The 21,686-nt window shown below is 37.2% G+C and overlaps 1 protein-coding gene and 1 pseudogene across 1 annotated transcript; both read right to left on the bottom strand.

Annotated features, from left to right (window-relative positions):
- Positions 1 to 910: 910 nt before the first annotated feature.
- On the bottom strand, positions 911 to 2,244 carry LOC103985910 (S-adenosylmethionine synthase-like; annotated as a pseudogene).
- A 1,745-nt stretch (positions 2,245 to 3,989) lies between these two features.
- On the bottom strand, positions 3,990 to 21,686 carry LOC135674393 (uncharacterized). Its single transcript, XM_065184195.1, has 5 exons — positions 21,342 to 21,686; positions 19,332 to 19,695; positions 17,371 to 17,441; positions 4,379 to 4,477; positions 3,990 to 4,288 (listed from the first exon to the last, which is right to left on the bottom strand). Exons 1-5 carry the CDS (start codon positions 21,654 to 21,656, stop codon positions 4,193 to 4,195), a joined length of 945 nt encoding a protein of 314 aa, XP_065040267.1. The 5' UTR covers positions 21,657 to 21,686; the 3' UTR covers positions 3,990 to 4,192.

Genomic DNA, 21,686 nt, shown 5'->3' with positions numbered 1-21,686 from the left:
ATGCTGGAGGCACCAATCTAGGATTGATTGCGAACCAACTATCAAATGATGGGATCAAATAAGCTAATTGAATAAAAATAGACTCGTTAACTCCTATAGAGTTCCAAACACCCATGGGTCAACTTAGAAATGATTGAATGTTCAATTACACTCAAAGGATCTATGCATAGTTGTGCAGCAGACACAACTTGTCCCTTACTGATCGAATGTACATAAGTATGGGGTTTCCAATGACCACCAATGTGTTAGCTCTAAATCATTGGAGATGTAGAGCGAGTGCATAGACTTCACTTGTAATTTAAAATTTGACTATAGTGGTAGCACAGGTAAAAGTGAGGTGTAGCTGAATTACTTGGGTGGACTGAAAGATGTCTAGTAGGTTGCCTGATCAAAAGGGACCGTAAAGCTTGGAGTATAACTGACGCAAGTGAGCTTGGGGCATAACCAAAAGGGATTGGTGGAGGTTGGAGTTTGATTGATGCAAGTAAGTAACCTTGGGGCTTGACTAGAAGGGATCGATGGAGCTTAGAGTCTGACTGATATGAGTGAGCATGGTGCATGACCAGAAGGGATTAGTGGAGGTTGGAGTCTGACTAATGCAAGTGAGCTTAAGGGCTTGACCAAAAGAGATCGATGGATCTTAGTGCTTGACTACCGTGAGTTTAGGCCTGACCAAAAGAGATGAAGCAGGACTAGGACTATAAGGGGTTACCATTGATAAATATTTTAACACAGATTCTTTTCTTCTTTCATCAAACCATTTGTCAATGACTTATACCATTATAACAAAGAAACAAAATAAACCATCCAACCAAAGAAAAGGGAATGAACGATAATAGTCTTGCTATGACTACAAGAGCAATAACAACATCACCTTTTAGGGCATCATGACCAACATATGTGGCTTCTCTCACTTGAGGGGCTTGATTATCTCTCAGGAGAAGCTTGGCTTATTCCTACCAAAATATCTATATATAAGTTTCTATCATCAGATATGTGTCCTCACCCCTCTTTTAAGTCAGGTTGGAGATTATCCCAAGTTTGAAATCAAAATTCTACTTCACAACCTTCAAAATCTCTTTATCAGGGATCTTGCCTATTTCATAAGTATCAACAAATATAGATAGTGGCTAAACCTAGATGATGCAGTCATGAGCAAGCTCATTAGCCACAATGATAAGATCTTAGCTACTTGTCAGGCAATATAGGCAACATTACGATCGACCTTGATAAGATCTTTGCCTGAAAAGACACTATCTTTATATGTAAGATCTTTGCCTAAAAAGTCACTACATTGATGTGCTCCCCAGCCATCATAAGTGTCAATAATGATCTTGCGGCCAACAAGATCAGCATCATCATGAAAGGGGTTCGTATGTAACAAAATGACCAAAGGGGTTCGTATGTAAGATGGTATTTTCATCCAATTATTGCTCCGAGATGATAGGCTTGATAACATGCTCCTTCAAGTCAACAATAATCTCATTATTAATCACAGTCTCATCGTGTTCGGTGGAGATAAGGATAGTGTGTCCTAGGATAGGAACCACAGCACCATGATCGTCCTAGTACTCGATAGTAACTTTGGTCTTGCCATCGGGCCACAACCAAGGATAAGTTCCATTTATGTGAACCTTAGTGAGGCAAGCACCGAGTTTTGTAGCAAGGACATGACTAAGGGCATCAACTTAGAAGTCTCATTAGTTGCATAGCCGAACATGTGTCCTTAGTCACCAGCACCAATCTCCTCAGGGATAAGTTCGATTCATGTGAACCTAAGTGAGGCAAGCACTAAGCTTTGTAGCAAGGATATAGCTAAGGGGCATCAACTTAGGAGTCTCATCAGTTGCACAGCCCAACATGTGTTCCTGGTCGCTAGCACCAATCTCCTCAAGGCACTTTTTGAAGTGACAATAAACACCCTGAACCATGCCAGGGGATTGTTACTCGATGTTCACAAGCACCTCATAGTGGTCAACATCAAGGCCTACATTCTTAGATGTGAACTCGATAGCATGATAAGTGTCGTCGACAATCATCTCATAGTCAATATTGCAGTCGGTGGTAATCTCACCAAAGACCATGACCATACTGGGTCTTGGTGCAGGTCTCACAGGCAACCTTGTTGTTAAGGTTCTACTTAAGGCATGCATCAATCATCGCATCTAAGATATGGTATTATAGTTTATTGGGGTGACACTCATTGATAGATTTAGGGATGGAAAGGAAGGTATCGTCCATCTTAGTTATATCTTAGAGCGAAACTAAAGAAGATGAAGCGAAGAGGTCGTAGAACCTTAATATCCACTACCCTCTCACTGGTTCCAAGAGAACTTGACAAATGGTTTTATCAAAGAAGAAAAATATTTTCCTGCTTCGTGTCTTTTGAATTGGTGTCTGATTTGATATATATTAACCTTATTTAATTTGACTTGACTCGTTGCCAATACATATTTAACTTAATATTAGACCCAAGGTTGATAAATAAATAAAAAAGAGTGTAAAAAATAATTGAAAAAAATTAAATTGACATGAATTATTGAATAAATTGAATCAAAATAAACTTAGTAACAAAAGTCAAGCTTGTGATTATGGGACAGAGTTAGTTGTACCACCTACCAAACTGTAGTTGTGGACAAAGTCACACTAACCAAAATGAGATTGGTAACCAAAGTCAAGTTTGTGGATGTGGAAAAAGTTTGATCCATAATCTAATAGCTTGAGCTTGAGCTTGTTCTTGTTGATTGAATTAGTATATGACCTGATATATATCGATCTTGATCAATTTAACTTGACTCATTATTAATAAATTTAAATTAACATTATTAATATATGGAGGAGGGACTTCCTTTGCATTCAGTAGTTGAACAAGGGTTTTCACATTGCTTTCAATGTCCCTCTTCTGTGCCTCCGATGTCACTCCTCGGATGGCCGACGCTTCATTGTGAAACCTGGATCTAACCATCCTGCTTCTACAACATACACAGTATCAATTCTTATAAAAAGGCCTTTCGAATGTCCCTGTCCCAACGTCACTTCTCGGATGGCCAACACTTCATTGTGAAGACTCGATCTAACCATCATGCTTCTGCAACCTGCACAAACAACGCATACAGTATCAATTCTTAAAATAAAGTCAATTATGGCTCTAAGGATCAACCAGTTAACCTGAGTACTATAATTTCCCTCCTTGAGCCACGTTCCATCCTCTAACCCTCAAAATGTTGAAAACTGCATAGATAATTTCTCCTGACAAAGATGCCAAATCCTCATAGCAAACTCACATTGAAAGAGCAAGTGTTGGTAGCCATGCTGCACAAAACACATTGTCCTTCGTTTCCAATTCCCATCTGAGCCAACCTCCGAGTAGTAGGAAGTCGTCCATGCAAAAGTTTCCAGCACAGCCTTGCAACTCTAGGTAATGGAGGTAGAGACCAAAGCACTCGCCAACCATCCCTATAATCTTCAGACCAGCCAGCAGTTAGAAAAAAGAGACTCGTAAGCAGATTTGGTTGATGCTAAGCCCCTGATTTCATACTTCCAAACCCACAAATTGTCCCGATTATTAGGGATTCAATTCTAGCAATTTGATAAACTAATTCAGGTCCAAACAATTCATTTAAATGGGGAGTATTCCCATCTTGACCATTAAAAAGATCTTAAATTAAAGAGTAAGAAGTATCAACAGAAATAAAAGTAGGTTTCATACACGGGTGTTAGACACCCAACTATCATTCATAATACTAGTGGATCTGTCATCACTAAATTACTTATACATATCCAGATGTAATTTGTACAATAGCAGTCAAAAACAAATTCCAACTCCAAGTCATTCTCCTAGGTTATTGAAAGCTCTTAAAAGATTAAAAATCATATTTAGCCATGACAAGATTATTACAAACAATTTCCTCATGGTTAAGTAAGCTTTTAATCCTTTTGTTTTGAAGGGCAACCTTGAGAACATGCAAGTCCCTAACTTCAAGTCCCCCTTCAGCAGAAGAGTAGCAAAAATCATATTGATCCATAGTACTTTGTGACACAATACACATGCCTGTCATTGATCAATAAAGCATCATGGTATCAAATGCAACAGAAAAGTCACCATGCAGCTAATCAGATCTAAATGACAAGTTTCAGATATCCTTAATTAATCAATAGGCCACTACTAATCCATTTATCTTTAATCCAGTGTCTATTCAAGTTGTCCATCAAGATTCTGAAGCAAAGCCTTCTTCTCCTTTTCAGGAAGAGCATTGAACATGAATATAGATTTGTCACCAATATCATCCTACAAAGAAGTGGAAAAACAAAGAAGATCAGAGAAAATCCAAAATCATAAATTTGATACTTCAGATAGTGGCAACGTCCAATATAGAACCTTAATGGGCTGTTGAAACTTCCTTGCTGCAAACACCATGAAAAGAGCCATCCAAGTACCCAATAAACTCAGTTTTGCTCCATCATCAATAAAACCTGTCTGCACATACAAAGTTTCTATTAGATGCACTGTCACAGACTAATCAATATCGTCTTCAACATTTTTGAGCAAGAATGTTCACAAACATCATCATGCACATAAAAGAGATAAAAAATCATTCTACTGAAAAGAAATTGAATAGGATGTTGACCAGCTTATTATAACAGGATACACCAATTTATACATCTCCTAATGTTAACAGCAAAATCCAAACAAGTGTGTTAATTGCCTTCCTAGATGCCCCATTGGGTGGAATTTTTTCCTGAAAGTCTGAGAATTGTTTTGGTAAAAGTAAAAAAAAAAAAAAAAAAAGTTCTAATCATGTTTTCTTTCCAAACAAGCCATTTGGAACATCCATGAACCTTTAAGTTAATTGTTATTCATCAAACGAAAAGGTCTTGAAATCAATATGGGTGAGTAAGAAATCCTTGAGGGACTCGTATATATGCACATACGGTTGTCTAATGGAAAATTAACAGGGCAAGGATTGTCTTTTTTGGCATGAGAAACACAATGTAAGTTGGAGACAGTCATGGTACATTTTTGTGACAATCAGGAATATAAATAATAATCAGACCAGCATGTACCAGCTATATTAAGCAGTCTGATCAAGTACCAATACCCAAACATGTAACCTGATACATGTGGATGTACCATTTTCTTCTTTTTTCTTTTTTTAATTTTTCAACGATACTGGACAAAACAAGCTGCATATTATTTCGTAAATCAACACCACAGAAATGGGAATCGGACCAGTATTTAGATCTCTAACATGTAAAATCAAGGTGGCAACACGAAATATGTAAAAAACAAGTTGACGACACTACATATTAAATACAAAAGGGGAGCAAACGAGCAAATATGTATAAAACCCTTTAACAAACAAAAATCTTAATAAAAAATATATATTGTTCGTGCCAGCAACCCCAAGGAGCAATAGAAGAAGCCCATACAATTTTTTCTGCATCGTCCATGATTGGCATGTTTAGGAGTGACTTCCTGTCATAGAATTAATTTAATTTACCTAAGTCATGAGAGACCCTTATATCCATCCACAAAGGACCAGCCTAAGTGCAACATTATATAGGTTTCAGAAATATAAAATAGAAAATTAATTAGTTTCAAAAACAAGTGGCGGACAAATCTCGATATAAGGGTTTGCAATATCGTACCATACCACTCGGTATGGGTGGTGCGTATCGGTTTGCTAGCAAACCAGCATGCAGACCTCCCGCTACTGAGCAATATCAACCATCTAGCCCCGTATCGGGCGGTAATAGTCGAAATCGACCGTTATCGAATGGTAACAATGCTCCAATAGTCAATTAGCCTCCTCAAGGGTTTTAAAACCCTTTCCTCCTCTTTATTTCAATCTATTTTACTCTCACACTATCTTAAACTCTCTCAAACTCATTTTTTCTCATATTCTCTCTTTTATTCTCACATTTTCACTCTCCTAAACTCAACAAAGCAACGATTTGTGGATTGAATCAAATTTAGGAGGCTAATTTGGGAGGATTAAAAGGATCAACGATCCAGAACGAACCGAAATTGCGAACTTTGCATAAAGCTACTCCTCAAAGCCCGAAAAGAATATATGACACTATTCTTACCTAATTTACATTAGTTTTGCTAAAACTATACTAAATGTATATTTATTTCTAACTTAAAAATCCTATCCTAACTTTTTTTTTTTTTCAGATATTTTCGAAGGGTTTTATGCCTATTTTAGGCGTATCGCTCAGTACGATACAAGATTAAGAACCCTGCTCGACATCCCGAACAAAAGCACAACAAACCAAACTAGCAAACAATTGAAAGGAAAAAAAAAAGGACTCTAAACAATAAAAAGACAACCACAAACCCAACAACGACTACTTAATCAGTTGTTGGATTGTTTGGCAAGCCTATGTATAATTTACGTACAAGGTTGAGAGTTTCAAACTGATCACCAACGCTATCCCAAAGTTCCATCTAGTCCTATGCCACCTGAGCAATTTTATAGACTATCTTGGCCTACAAAAAAAAGGAAAAAACACATAAACCAAGCAAAAAATAAGTCAAGCAACAACACAAAAAAATAAAAGTGATGAATGGCCTGTTGATAAAGGTGGGGCATACGACGACCATTCGTGACATTCTCCCCCACTTAATCCTTGTCAGTGCTCGCTAGTAGGCTTTCATGATCACTACTTAATTTTGCAAGTCTTCTAGTTCCTAACTGGCTTTAGTTATGGGAAGTTTACGCCACTTTGTGACAATTGCCTTTTATATGATGCTCGGGTCGAGATGGTCGAGTTGAGACGTTCTGGGATAAGTCTTGCAGATCCGAAAGGTAGGCTTTTAATTCCTCACGTGGAATACACAGTGAATGTTAGCAATGTCGAGTGCTACAACTTGTAGGATACATTGCCTACTATGTCGATGATGAGAAAGGGTGCTTCATATTTATTCACCAATCCTTTGTGCACTTTCTATCAAAAGATATGGAGAGATGCTAGTTCAAGCTTTACCAACATGGAGTTATCGACCTTGAATTCTTGAAGACATCTTCTAATATCTTCCCACTTCTTTATCCTTTAAGAAGCTTTCTCCAAGTATACTAGTACAATATCTATTTCTCATGTCATTCTTTTGCAAAGTGATATGTTGATAAGCTAATTCCAATGTACCTGATCACCAGTGTGAAGAGTCGATGAACATTGTCCAAATAATCTCGAAGGGGCTCTTGTTTGATGCAGAGCTTTGCTGCAGATTGTAGGAGAATTGGCTTATGTCCAAGAGTTATATCCAATCTCATTGATTGACACTCATGTAGTGCCAAAGATATTGCTCCAAAAGGAAGGTTGGTATTCGCCTAGTTTAACTATCCATTTAGGGGTAGAGACTTCCAGAAAAGTATATTAGAGCCTAACAACTTGAACAACTTGATCCATAATTGCCCCAAGAACCTTATATCTTAGTTGTTGATAATATTACATAGAACACACTAGTAATTTACCACATTCTTCATCATCAACTTCTTCGCCTGCTTAAATGTAGGAGTGCAACAACGAATCTTATATACTTTAAAAACCAATCAACTACCTTTAGTATTGTCCCAACTAGGCTTGATATGAAGTCTAGTGATATGCTCTCCCACAGCCTCTAGTATAGGAAACAACTCTGCTTCATCTTGTCATGTTGAACCATAAGGCATGTCCAAACATACTATTCAACATTAGTCCCCTCTCAATGAGAGTCAAATTTTTGCAAAATACTCAGGTATCCAACCCAAACGGAATCATGACACTCCCTCAAGAATTTACACCTCAAATTATCCGCTCATTATTATTAACTCTTTTCCTTTAGATATTTTCCTTTAATGTATATGAGTCCCTTCAGGATAAAAAATTATTGTTTTCCCTTCTTTAATCAACTGGGTTGCTTATTGTGGTCACTATACAATCCCCTTGATCTTGTATAGAAAGTTGAATTGCAATTGGCTTGCCTAGCCTCTTCTTCAACTCAACTTTTCTACGTAAAGTTAGCAATGACCGTTTGTACTTTATTACTATATCAAATTTGCTTGTTTGGATGTATCAAATATTGTTCGTGCTTAACACAAATCATGTATAGAGAAGGTAGTGTCTCCACACTAGCACACTCATACACAATGAACCACTATTGTCATCTCCTTCTCATACACGATACAGCGCTACTTGGTCTCGTTAAGCTTGCAACTCTCATAGGCCAACCTAGTGACTCTCCAATGTCAGCACTCCTCCAATAGCGAAGTCTAAAGTATTTGTGTGGACTTCGAACAAGCTTCATGCGATATGATAGTTTGAGTACTAGTTCCTCCAATATTATAGCCCTTAGACCCATATCGCTTAATACTTCTCAAACCACCGCTTAAGATTGTTCACTATTTAGCAACTCCATGAGTGGAGTTGTGCTCTTTATTTGGTGATAATTGACGAAACCAAGGAAGGATTCCAACTCGAGCACCTTATTTGATGTTTGCCATTTTTTCATAGCGCATCTTTGATTTATCGATTCGAATTGACCCTCCACCGACTTGGTACCCCAATAACAAGATTTTCGTTTGAGCAAAGTAAAACTTCTTCCTCTTTACGAATAAACTATTTTTTCAGAGAATAAAGAAGCACTTTGCCTCTTTATGAATAAAGGTGCGACACATCCTCCTCCAAAGGACGACATTGTAATCCAAATTAACAAACATAAACTTATCCAACATTCATTAAACCAAAAAGCATCACTGGGAACTTGAACACTCCACACATGGTTACATAAGTAGTCTTCATCTCATCACCGTCAACAATCCGCCCACACTAATATCCCCGACCACAAGTCAAGTTTTAAGAAGTACCTTGCTAACCTAATTTATCAAATAAGTCCACAAAGAGCAGAATAGGGTATTTGTTCTTCACTATCACTTTGTTAACGGCGCGATAATCCAAACATAATCATAAACTCTCATCTTGTTTCTTCTTGAAAGGATCTAGAATTTCAAAGGGTGCTTTCAAATATTGGATGAGACCTCCGTTTAGTAGCTCATCTATTTCTTTCTTAGTTCTACCAACTCAGATGGGAACATGCGATAGGGAGGTCTTCTTAGACGCTTAACTCCCACCTCTAGGTCAATGCAATGGTCCATGCCCCAATGTGGAGGTAGTCTTTGGCAACTCAAGTGGCATCACATCCATGAACTTCATTTAATATGTTCATCACCGATTCACTGCAATAGGTTTCTATGTTATCTCCCGACCCAAGTGACTCCAACTTCAGCCTTTAGTACCCCTTTTTAAGTTGTAATGTTGATAGTTGCTATGGTTCCTTTGCCACTCCTTAAAAAACTAGGACCACATAGGGGTTGTCATTGCCCAATAGGTACAGATAATAAGGAACAACATTGGCACCATCTTAGCCACATGCATTAACACCATTCCAAGGATCACTAGGTAGTTGCCTAGCGACACTACCATCGTGATGGTGTTTCCGCTCAATGTTCCAGTTTTAATAGGACTCCCTTTGCCAATCTGGAGATCCTCTTGGCCTCCTTGTTCACTGCTTTTATTCCACTTGAGTTTCTCCATATTCAGCCCAGGTCTCTTTGCTTCACAATCAATGACGAAATTGTAAATGGTGCATGTGTCCACCACAGCATGTGTCGTTTGACCGTTAAACTTGACGTTTGCAACAGGGTTTGTTGTACCGATGCGTACTGCATACGTACCAATCCGACAAGGGACCGATACATGGATCGCCCTATTCCGGGTAATACCATTACATGACCTAATATTGAGCAATACAGGGTATGTACCGACATGTAACAATCAAAATCGAACTGTTACTGGTTGGTACAGGTCAGTAACAATCAAATTTTGATTGTTACCGACCAAGGACTGAGATTGCCCTATTTCAAATAGTCAAATTGATCGTTTGAACCATGAGAACGGATTTTTAAACCTTTTCTCCCCTCCTCTTTCAACTCATTTCACTTTCTCAAACTCTTTCTCACTCACATAGCTCTCTCATTTTTATATTTTCACCCTCCCAAACTCAACAAAGCTATAATTTGTGGATTATATCAAATTTGGGAGGCTAATTTGGGAGACTTAAGAGGAAGGACACTCTCATCAAGATGTATGTATTCTCTTATTAGATTTTTATTGATTTATGAGATGATTAAGCCTATTCTATATGGTTAATTAGTTAATGTCTAATATGTTGTTTGATATGTTTTTTATGGTCGAATAGTGTTAATTAAGTAGTAATTAAGGCTTCTAATATTGTGATTAGTGTATTTAATGCTTTTTGTTTTTGAAATTAGACGCTTAATGAGTCAAATCTTTATATGTCATGCATATTAAGGTGATTTATATGTTTGTGATGGTCTAATAGATCTAACTAGGTTTTAATTAAGATTTTTAATGCTATGATTAATGATTTTAATTATGATTTTAATCAAAATTTGATCAATATTAGATCAATTCAATGTCTTTAATACATATTAGGGTGTTTGACATATTTATAGTGGTGAAAGAAGTCTTATTAAAGATTAATTAACTATGTTGATGCTATGATTAGCATATTTAATTACGATGATATCAAAATTTGACCCATCTTGGGTCAATTAAATATCTTTAATTCTTATTAGAGTGTTTGACATGTTTATAATGATGAAAGAGGAATAATTATGAGGTAATTAACAATATTAATTGTATGATTAGTGTGTTTAATGATGATTTCATCGTAATTTGATTTACATTGCATCAAATTTACGTATTTAATGCTTCTTAGGGTGTTTGACATATTTATAGTGGTAAAATAGAGCTAATTAGGATTTAATTAAGTTTTTTATGGTATAATTAGTGTATTTAACGAAAAATTTAATGATATTGAGTTAATTCTACATATTTAATGCAGAATAGGTTGATTGACATGTTTATAATGACAAAGTAGGGTTATAATCACAACTTGTTATTTTCAATTAGGGCTAATCACAACTTGTTTATTTAATTCAATGTTGGTAGGAACATGACACCAAAGGAATAGGCACATGATGACACTTGGGATTATACTCGAAAGATAGACGGTAATCGTCATTATTGGCAATGCATTTATTATGACTACATCTTTAAGGGTGGAGGAAGCATCCAAGTGAAGATGCATTTGGCCGAGTATCCTATTATTACAAAATACAAGAAGGTTCTGATGGAGGTCCGTAAATCCCTTCAAAACAAGTTACAATAGGTAAGGGAAGATACAATAAAAAAGAAGGCAAGAGTTGAGGAAGAATATTATAGGGCTATGCAGAAACTGATTTATGGCAAATATGAGAGTCGCAATGATGAAATCAACTCGGATCTCAGAGCTGGTATTCATGCATCACTAGAGCATTGGTACATATACGATAAAGCAATGAGGTATCGATGACCTGACTCACTATGAAAGCGTAGCGATGGCAATGAGCCTACGCCATAAGGAATCCAAAGGTCAACAAGCATGAGACAACAAATTGTCCCTCCTCAGTTAAGTCGAATTAGTAACATGAGATAGAGTGGAATCCATGGTTTTATGAGAGGACTTGGCAGGAGGTCAGCACTAAATATTATTGATATTGATCCGTAAGTCTATCATCAATAAACAATGAAGCAAACACGGATTGATAATGCATATACAAAAGAAAAGACACGGGATATTGGGAAAACAATTACAAAATGGTTCAACTTTCAAAAGATTCAAGGAAACATTGCCCAAGGTCCATATTACCAAAGCAATGTCTCCATTCAAAAGTTTGGCATAGGGATCCAACCTCCAACACTGAAGGAGATCCACAACGTATATTTAGATGAGAAAGTGGCAAAAATAAAGGATTAGATCAAATCATTTAAAAGGCAGTGGGACAAATACAAGGTGGCACTGATGTGTGCCTGTTGGACAAGGCCAACAAGAATAAGTATCATCAATTTTCTTATCTATTACAACAGACAGATGGTTTTTCATAAGTCGGTTAATGCTTTCGATAAGATTCAAGATGCAAACTATATTGAAAACCTAATGAAAATCGTAGAAAAGGAGATCGGACCATAGTACATTGTCTAGATAAACATCGACAATGGAGCCAATTTCAAGAAGGTCAGTTTACAATTGATAGAAAAAAGAAAAACATTATTCTGGACTTCATGTGCAGCTCACTGCATGGATCTAATGTTGAAGGATATTGATGAGCTACCATTAGTCAACAAGTGTGTAGCTCGAGCATAGTTAATCATAAAGTTTATATATAATCATCATTAGGTCGATTCTTTAATGCAAAGGTATATAAATGGTGAGATACTAAGATCTGAAGTCACTCAATTTATTACAAATTTGATTGCCTTAAAATTAATAGAGCAAAAGAGGTCGGGTCACAAGGCAATGGTCACCTTACAAGAATGCTCCGATTCCAAGTATTTTAGATCGAGTGATGGAAAAAAGATAAAAAAGACTATTATTTTTTCTAGATTTTAGGATACTATAAAAGAAATCATAATAAGGGTAGAATCACTTTATGTTATCCTCCGTATAATCAATATAGACAAGCATCCTCAAATGTCTTATCTTAAACATATGCTAATTATAGCAAGAGAGGAGGTCAAGAAAGCATTCAAAAATGATTTTAAAGCCAACGTTATAGTTGTATCGTGTTATTACAATATGAATCCTAGTGAGCAAAAGTTACACACATATTGGATATAAATTATATTTGATATTAATTATTTGTTATGCTAATAAAGTCATATTAATATCTTTTTGTAGTCGAGTGGTGGCTACAATTTGGAGAGAACACACCAAATTCAAGAAAGATTTTCGTTCATGTACCTTCGCAGACGACGACATGTAAACGTAATTGGTCAATGTTCACATTGATTCACACAAAGGTCCGCAACAGACTATTGTATAGACGGTTGGAGAAACTGATATATATCCACTATAACATGCAGTTACGATTGCAGTGTGTCGAGCTAGACAAAAAGCTAGAAGAAACAGAGATTGATCCCATCGACCTCTAATTCTATAACGAAGGTTCAGAGCCGTTATTAGAGTGGGTCAAAGCAATGGAGAACCAAGAGGATCCTCTACTTGATGAGACAGGAGATCCTCAACGCCCTTTGCATTTTATCACCAACACAATAGAAGAAGAGAAAGCACATCCTTAGCAGGAGGAAGATCCCCCTTGGTCAAAACGTGGCGAAAGGCGCCAGACAATATCAAGTCAGACTACTCGAGGAATTAGAGACACCCAACCGTCACAATCGTCTTAGTACGTACCGTACCGATAGCTGATTGATACACCAGTACAGACCGGTAAGGCAAACCTTGGTTTGCATACATCAACACGTTGCTCATTGCTTGAGGTTGCCTTTGCTTTGTTGGCTCCCCCACTTGACCCCATGATGTATTCAATAAACACATTGCTCCCATTCGAGATCCTTGCAACTCCTCGTCGTCATTGTTGAATTCGGAACTACTCAAACTAAGGGTGACAACTTTACCCTTGTCTGATTTCGATGGTTGCATAGACGATGTTAGCACATTGAATGGCCACCTCTAAGGACACTCTCACAATGTGCAACTCTTTACACAAGAAGCATCCACCATATTTCTAGACTTTGCCTTTTGGAATTGGCCCTTTCTATGAATTCTTCTTTTTGTTCTACAATAGTTTCTGAATACTTATATGACCAGTTGCCCATGACTCTTTCTTCTTCCTCAATTCCTCGAGAATCCTTAAATGGCTAGTTCTGCAAATGTCAATTGGTTGATCAATAAATCGACCTCATTTGGTTGATATGGCATTCACCTTTGTAAGCCTCTCTTTATGGTTCTTATGTTTCACATAAGTCATTAGTTCAGACTCCATTTCCCCCACTCGAGAGTTGCCAACTTCTAGATCACTGTTTGAACTGTCATGCTCCTATTGAGCAACTCCAATAGTTTGCAATTCATGCACAAGTCTGCATCTAGCCCTATTGTGGTCATTTAGGGTCGCTGCCCCCTTATGTAGCCTTACTTGACTCACCATGGTGCTTCGCTATAGTGAGTGCACGAATTTCGTTATTTGCTCAAATCGCTTGTTGGCCCTGATACCAAATATCATGGACTTAACTAAATTTAACTAAATTTGACCCAATCATAAGGCACCCTTCTAATATCCATCCGCAAGGCCAACCTAAATACAACCTCACCTTGTTAAGGTCCGAAACACCCGCAAAACAAAAGGTTGATTAGTTTCGAAAACGAGCGACGGAAAAGTCTTAATGTCTCGACAAAATGCAACACTCGAGCAATTCAACAAATAATTAGAAGGTAAAGAGAATGCAAAGACTTTGAACAATAAAAAGACAATTACAAGTCGAGAAATAGCCATTTAACCAAGTGTGGGGCCACTTGACAAGCCTATACATGATCTGCGTGCAAGCTTGAGAGCTCCAAACTAATCACAGACAACACCCAACCCTGTGCCACCCAAGGGGTTTATAGGGGTCTGAGATGGTTGTCTTTTTAGCGGCACACCATTTTGGTCATGTTGCTAACTCAAGAAATCAACCCTAACACGTAAAAACAAGACTGTTATGGCTCATTTCCACCCTGTTCGATAAGCGATTATTACACAAGATGCAGTCTTGCAGACAATCTTGGCCTATAAAAACTAGGGGAAAACACATGAAAAACAAGTAAAACATGAAGCCAAGTAGTTGTACAAGATAACAGAAGCAACAAACAGTTCATTGATGAAGGTATTGTTAATACGTGATGGCCAGAGACCAATGAAACATTTTACCTTCTAAGATGCGATCTTGTGAACAATCTTGGCCTACAAAAACTAGGGAAAAACATGAAAAACAAGTAAAACACAAAGCCTAGTAGTTGTACAAGATAACAACAGCAACAAATGATTCAGATGAAGGTGTTGTTAGCACGCGATAGACAAACCAGGGTTTGCAATACTGTATCGTACCACACGGTACGGGCAGTACGTACCGGTCCACTAGCAAACCGACACGCAAACTATCCACTACCGAGCGGTATCAGGCATTTGGCCCCATATCGAGCAACTCGGGGCTGTACTGGGCGATAACGGTCAAAACCGACTGTTACCAATTGATAACAGTTTTCAAACGGTAAATTTAATCATTGGAGGCATCCTAAAAGGTTTTTAAACCATTTTCTCCCCCTACTTTCAATCCATTTCACTCTCACACTCTTTTAAACTGTTTTAAACTCATTTTTACTCACAATCTCTCTCTTATTCTCATATTTTCACTCTCCTAAACTCAACAAAGCAACGATTTGTAGATTCATGACAATCAACCTATGACCATCACCATATTAATACACTAATGGCATACGGTGTATCAATACACTGTGTCGTGGGATCAATTTCATGATTAGGTCCGACAAACATATCATATTGATATACAGATATATAGTTATGACTTACGAGGACCCCGATCCACCACCCGTAAAGGTCCGTCGTTCATTTTGGTGATAAAATCAGGTATATCTACACATGATTACTTAATTTATTTGAATCTCAAAGTTTAAGTTGTATACAAAATAATCTAATAATTCAAATAAATTTTCTGTAGATAATTCAACATTAACGGAAGAACGATCCAGAATGGACCAAAATTGTGAATCTTGCACAAGGCTATTCCTCAAAGCCCGAAAAAGATATATAGCACTATTTTTACCTAATTTACATTAGTTTTACTAAAACTATACTAAATGTATATTTATTTCTAACTTAAAACCCCTATTCTAATTTTTTTTCTTCTATTTTTTAGGTCTTTTCAGAGGGTTTTATGCTTATTTTAGGCGAACCGCTCGGTACGTCGTACCGTACCATACCGAGCAAAGCTCAATACACCAGTACGATACAAGCTTAAGAACCTTGAGCGAAACCAATGAAATATTTTACTTTGAAGGAACCCATTTTTCAATTGGATCAACATATATTAACGAATATTTACCGGTCCGAGCATGAACTAGTATGTGGATCATCGCATTTCAAGCGGTCCGATTCAGTCTAATTAGATAAAAATAAATAAAAGGGATTAAAATTAGAGTTCACAATCGCGAGCCCTCTTCTTGCTGTCGTCTACCACCGCCTACCTCCTTCCTCTTGCTATATGCCAACCTTGTTGCCCTCTCACACGGAGTATGTTCCTCCACTTCTTGCACTGTGTCCTCTTCTTCCTTCCTCTTCCTCCTCCCTCCTCTTCCCCCACCACCTCCTCTTTGTCTTTCCTCTTCCTTCTCCATTCAACTCTTCCTCCACTGCCTACTCTTATTCCGTTTCATCCTACCTCCCTCATCCTCCACTGCCTCCCCTTTTTACTTTTCCTCCTTCCTCCCACCTACTTCTTCCTCCTCTTTCTCCACCTCCTCCTCTTCTTCCTTCCTTTTCCTCCTTCCTCTTACTCCTTCCTCCTCTTCTTGCATCACCTCTTCTTCCTCCTCTTTCTACACTGGTACTGATTGGTACACACCAGTTCGGCCTAGATCCAGTACTGCTTCCACTGTAAAACTGCAAACCATGCTTTTAAGTGTACTACTCTCTTTCCAATGTACCCCAAAACTTTCTCATGTTTTTCTTCATTATTTCTACTTGCTACATTTTCTTTGTAATGGGGCAAACTTTGGTGCCACAATAAGATTATTCCACTGAATAGGGTTCGAGTCACAGAAACATCTCCTTGTAGAGGTAGGACAGTGCCCTGTCCCCAAACCTCATATTAGCTTGGACCACCATTTTACATTTTGCTTGGTTTCTTATCAATGTCACACAAAGTCAAACCCTAGGCTATGATATCAATAGTGTTGTACTTGCTCAATTTTTGTGTAAAGAATATCTTGCAAAGCATTTTAAAGAATAACAATGGACTTTTGTGATTGTACCGATTTGATAGTCGCATGCCAAACAACATATCTATGGAAATGAAAAAAGCAATGCAGAAGATATTGAAGATCATTTGAGATATTTGATATGGTAAGATACCAAGTTCAAAGGTATACACACAAGTACAGAGAATGAGGATTTGAAATGGACAAAACAACTGAAAGTTACGCATTCATGATATAATGAATGCAGGTCATAGAACCTGATCAAAGCTAAGAATAAAATCTTCTAATGAAGTTAAGAGAGTAGTAAACATGTCAGAATGCTACAAAAGGATTTATTAATTAAGTGCAAGGACATATCATGGATTAGAATGAACTATGGATGATGTTTCGTTTTCTTTGGCCTTTCAATATGACTGGTTCTGACTAAAGAGTTCTCAGAGGCAAAAGTTCTAAACATAATTTAGCATCTGATAAATAAGTTGTAGGAAATATACGAGATGTCCTAGAAGAAGTCCAGGGATGATGAATGTCAGGATACCAGCTTCCAACTTCCCATAACAGAGACCTGTATGGTGTCCAGTGGCAACAAATATCAATAGAAAAAAAACCAAAACAAAATATAAGATGTGCACAAAAGATTTATTATGATATACAGCTACTTGCACAGAGCAAACATGACCTGACCAAATTGCAACAGTCAGAGGACCTAAACCAATTTTTTCTTGATAAATGAACTTGGATGTATGATTTCACTGACAAATATTCCTAAGAAATCTAGTTTCTTCCTAGCTTAGAAATCATAACATATGCCAATGTAAGAATATCCAATTGAATTTATATGCAACAGAATATAATAAAGTATCCATAAGCACAAAAAGATTTGGATTTCTTGGATACTCAACAACAAGATAGATTCAAATATGCATCAGAACTTAGGCTATTATATAATATTGGAGTAAAGTACAAGAAGCTTTCATATAATATTCCAGATTAGCTTAGTTTACACTATTTACCATAAATATCCTGCCATATAGGACCGGATCTTGATTATTGGTCCTATTCTTGCATAAATCATTCTCCTTTAATGATCTTCAATTAGTTTGGAAAGGAGTTAGAGAAAACTGAGTGAGTTTTGAAAGAGATTAAAAAGAAAAAGAGAGTGAGAAAGAGAGGGAGTGTGGGAGTGTGTGTAAGGGTTAAGATTGAGGTGTGGAGGGGATATTTATAACCCCCGCAAAGGCCCCAGTGGCTACCCAACTGCTATTGGGTAGCCTCACCATATCAGCCCTGTACCAATCGGTTTGGGCTGCTCCCTTATCAAGAGCAGTAAAGACCACTTGGATCATACCATACCAAGCAGTGGATCATAAACCCCATTTGCACCTGCTTAAAGTTGCATATGCTTTAAAAAAGATTATTCCCTCAGCTATATAGATTCTAAGAGTGAAATTCCTTTTTGTTCTTGCTAATTTTTGGATCATAAAAAGAACACTCAAGTTGTCTAAATTAAAAGCATGGAGAAATTCTTTGCAGGATGGGGGCCACAGCAAAAATGAAAACTAGATGTCTTAAAGACTTCGATCGATATACCTTGTGATGATCATTTTATTATTCATAAGAAAGTCGGTAATAGGGATATAATAGATAGACATATGGACATATAATAGGCAAGTTGGTAATAGGCATATGGAGATATACTTCAGAAAAACATAAGCAAGTTGAATTATAATTGCATGATTACTGCACAAATTTGGCTGCCAATTAGATGGTAATAGGCATATGGAACTTTGATCAAGAGAAAGTATTAAACCAGTTAATTCATCTCTGGCAAAGATATCAGAAAAAGAAAACTCATACAACCATAATAAAGCTAGTACAAATCTTTGAAGTTAAAAACATGGATCATTCAGCAACTTAACTCGAGAAAGACTGATAATATGTCAAATGCACATCTGCATGACTAAAACAACTGCAAATACCTTAACTCACTGTTCTTTTTTTTTTTTCAAGAAATTACATTAAACTACTGCATGGATTAAGCTGCAAAGCATATGGAACATTGATCAAAGAGAAAGTGGAAAACATGACAAATTGATATATGTCAATAATAAAAGAATGAGCAAAGACTTGCACAACAATAAGAAGCTTCTATTATGAACATTTGAGGTCAGTATACATGACTGTGAAAGAAATGAGTTGGTAAATCCAACTGCAAGTTTCTTGATACACAGGTTACATTTAACACAACAAGCCAGACTTTTCAACTTGCACCACATCTTAAAAAGAGAAGAAAGGAGGTGTGTTAAACATAGAAACAAAGTTCAGAAACAAACTATTTAAGCCACATCCTGCTATTTGATGTTCAAGGTATTTACACAATGTAAGTTAATAATACATGTTTGAAAACTAATGCAAAATTTTTGAATAAAATTGCATTGAAAAATATTGCTTATACCTTCTTTGAAAACTACACCAGTCAGTGCTGCAAAGAGAGGTCCAATGAACCATACACCGACCGGGTTACTTATGACATATTCTATCAAGCTTTGGTTCAGAGGCTTAGCAAACATTATATAGGTTCCAACAGACCCGATAACACCAAGTACCCAAAGTGACTGAAGGAATCGCTTGATAGGAGTCACGTAAATGTGAATTAAAAGTAAAGACAGGCCTAGTCCTCCAGCTCCAATGATGAACAAGAAGTCGACATCTTGCTTGATGATATCACCCAATATGTTGCCTTCAGGTATAAAAGCAGCAGAAGAAGAAATAACAAATGATGCAGCAGCAGTAATCAATCCTAACCTATATAGGATAACCTGCAAGCAGTAAATGAAGCAGTCAGACAAATAAATATACACACGCAAAAGGCAAATTGTGTGTCATCATATGTGTATTACTTCAAAATAAGAATTTAATATTGACACATAAATATCATAAGAGATTTTTGTTACAGTCTATAGATATTGTAAGAGTTCATTATTTGTTTAATAATTAAAATAACTTAAACTTATTATTAGTTCCAGGTGTCTGATTTTGATCTATTGCTGCAGCTACCAAAACCAAGCTGATGTTGAACATTCAAGACATGAGAGAAGTAATCTACTTCTTATACAATTGAGAGCAATGAGAGTTAGAAAGGCTAAATGTCCAAAATTTGGTGGAGGCGCAAGCATAAGTGGAATGCTTACATACTTTGAATATCCCCTAAAAGCTTTCAATGGCAAAGTGGTCTCTATGGATGATGAGAAGGGTTCTTCTAAGGTGCATGGCTTGATATCACCAAAAGCTCTAGAACAACGAACAATTCTTGTGCAAGCTGCACAAGCAATCACATTTATTCAAAAGAAAAATAAATCAAATCTTTCCTCCTCATTTCATCATATTCACTCCTATTTGCTGAGTATCCACCTCTTAGCTTGTAATAGTCTCACACAGTTACCAATTAAATAAACATAAAACTTCTAATTTTCTTTCTTTGTTCTTCTGCAATTATCCAGTAGCAGTTGATGTCATCCTTGGATTGCATTGAATAAGCAAGCTTTCATGTTCAATACCTTAACCTAAATTCTGAACAGACACATTCCTGCTCAGATCTTATGTGATTATGTCAACAATGTGCCAAAGATAGACAACCAAATAAGACTTAACTGGTGCATCTGAGTTTCCAACTTAATCCTGAACAGTATGGCAGAAGGGTTAAATGGGTTGCATCATATTTCCTCATAATTCCAAATTTCCATAGAAGAATGAGCAGGCATATGGAGTCTAGTAGATTAAAAATGATCCATCAGGAAATTATTCTAGATGCAACCTAGAATAAACTAATAAGTAAAATTTTCCAGATCTGAACCTGATGCTCTTGAATGAGTGGTTTTTAACGGTCATTTCTTAGATGGGTCAGGTAAAGATAATGATCCATGTCACCAATTTCTAGCCAGATTGCCTTGTATGCAAATTTGAGCCTTTATTATCTTCCTCATGTCTCATCCAAGTAAAACACTTGACTGAGCTCCAACTTTCGGCCTTTCATCAACTAGAAGAAGGTAAAGCATCATAGTTCAAATTCATTGAATGCATATAATATTAAAAACCTTTAGAAATTGCTTCAGTAGACATTAGTAATAGAGCTTCAACCCACGGCTGAACTAGAACTCCATTTATTTTGGATGGATAAAGAATAAATAGAACCTAAAGAAATGCTTGCGAACCCTAAATCTAACTCTAACATCTCTATGATAAGACCACTTTATCTAGCTGTAATTTAGTACTACATAAAGACAATAAGAACAAGAAGATACGTTCAACAAAAGCTTCTTGCCCCAACTCATTTCTAAATCTTTATGTTCAAAGATCACTTCTTACCGAAGGAAAAATACAAAACACAGAGACAAAGTCACCATGTTAGAACAACAAACAAACGTGTCAGACCGAAAGGGTAGAGGAAACGAAGAGGACATCGTACCTCGCGAATGTCAGAGGAATCCACCGTCCAGGGGCCGTAGACCCCTTGATAGACCATCCGATCATCGAAGGTCGACTGTGATCCCTCGCCGGTGGCGCGGCACCTCACGGATCCGATCTGGCCCGAGGACAAGTAAGAGGTGGAAGCCGAGTACGAAGAAAGCTTCCTCGAGCATGAGGAGGAGGAGATAAGATGAGGAGCAATTGAGCAAGAATTACGCGGTAGAGACGATCTTTTGGGAGGAGGAAGAGAGGTGGGAGTGAGGAGGGCGGAGGCAGACAGGGGCACCGAAACCATTATTGCCGCCATTACCATCGCGATCAAACCTCGGTTTTTTTTTCTTTC

Source organism: Musa acuminata, chromosome BXJ1-5, assembly GCF_036884655.1.
Source record: "Musa acuminata AAA Group cultivar baxijiao chromosome BXJ1-5, Cavendish_Baxijiao_AAA, whole genome shotgun sequence".
In the NCBI taxonomy this organism is placed as follows: domain Eukaryota; kingdom Viridiplantae; phylum Streptophyta; class Magnoliopsida; order Zingiberales; family Musaceae; genus Musa; species Musa acuminata.
This window is presented reverse-complemented; position numbering and strand designations above follow the sequence as displayed.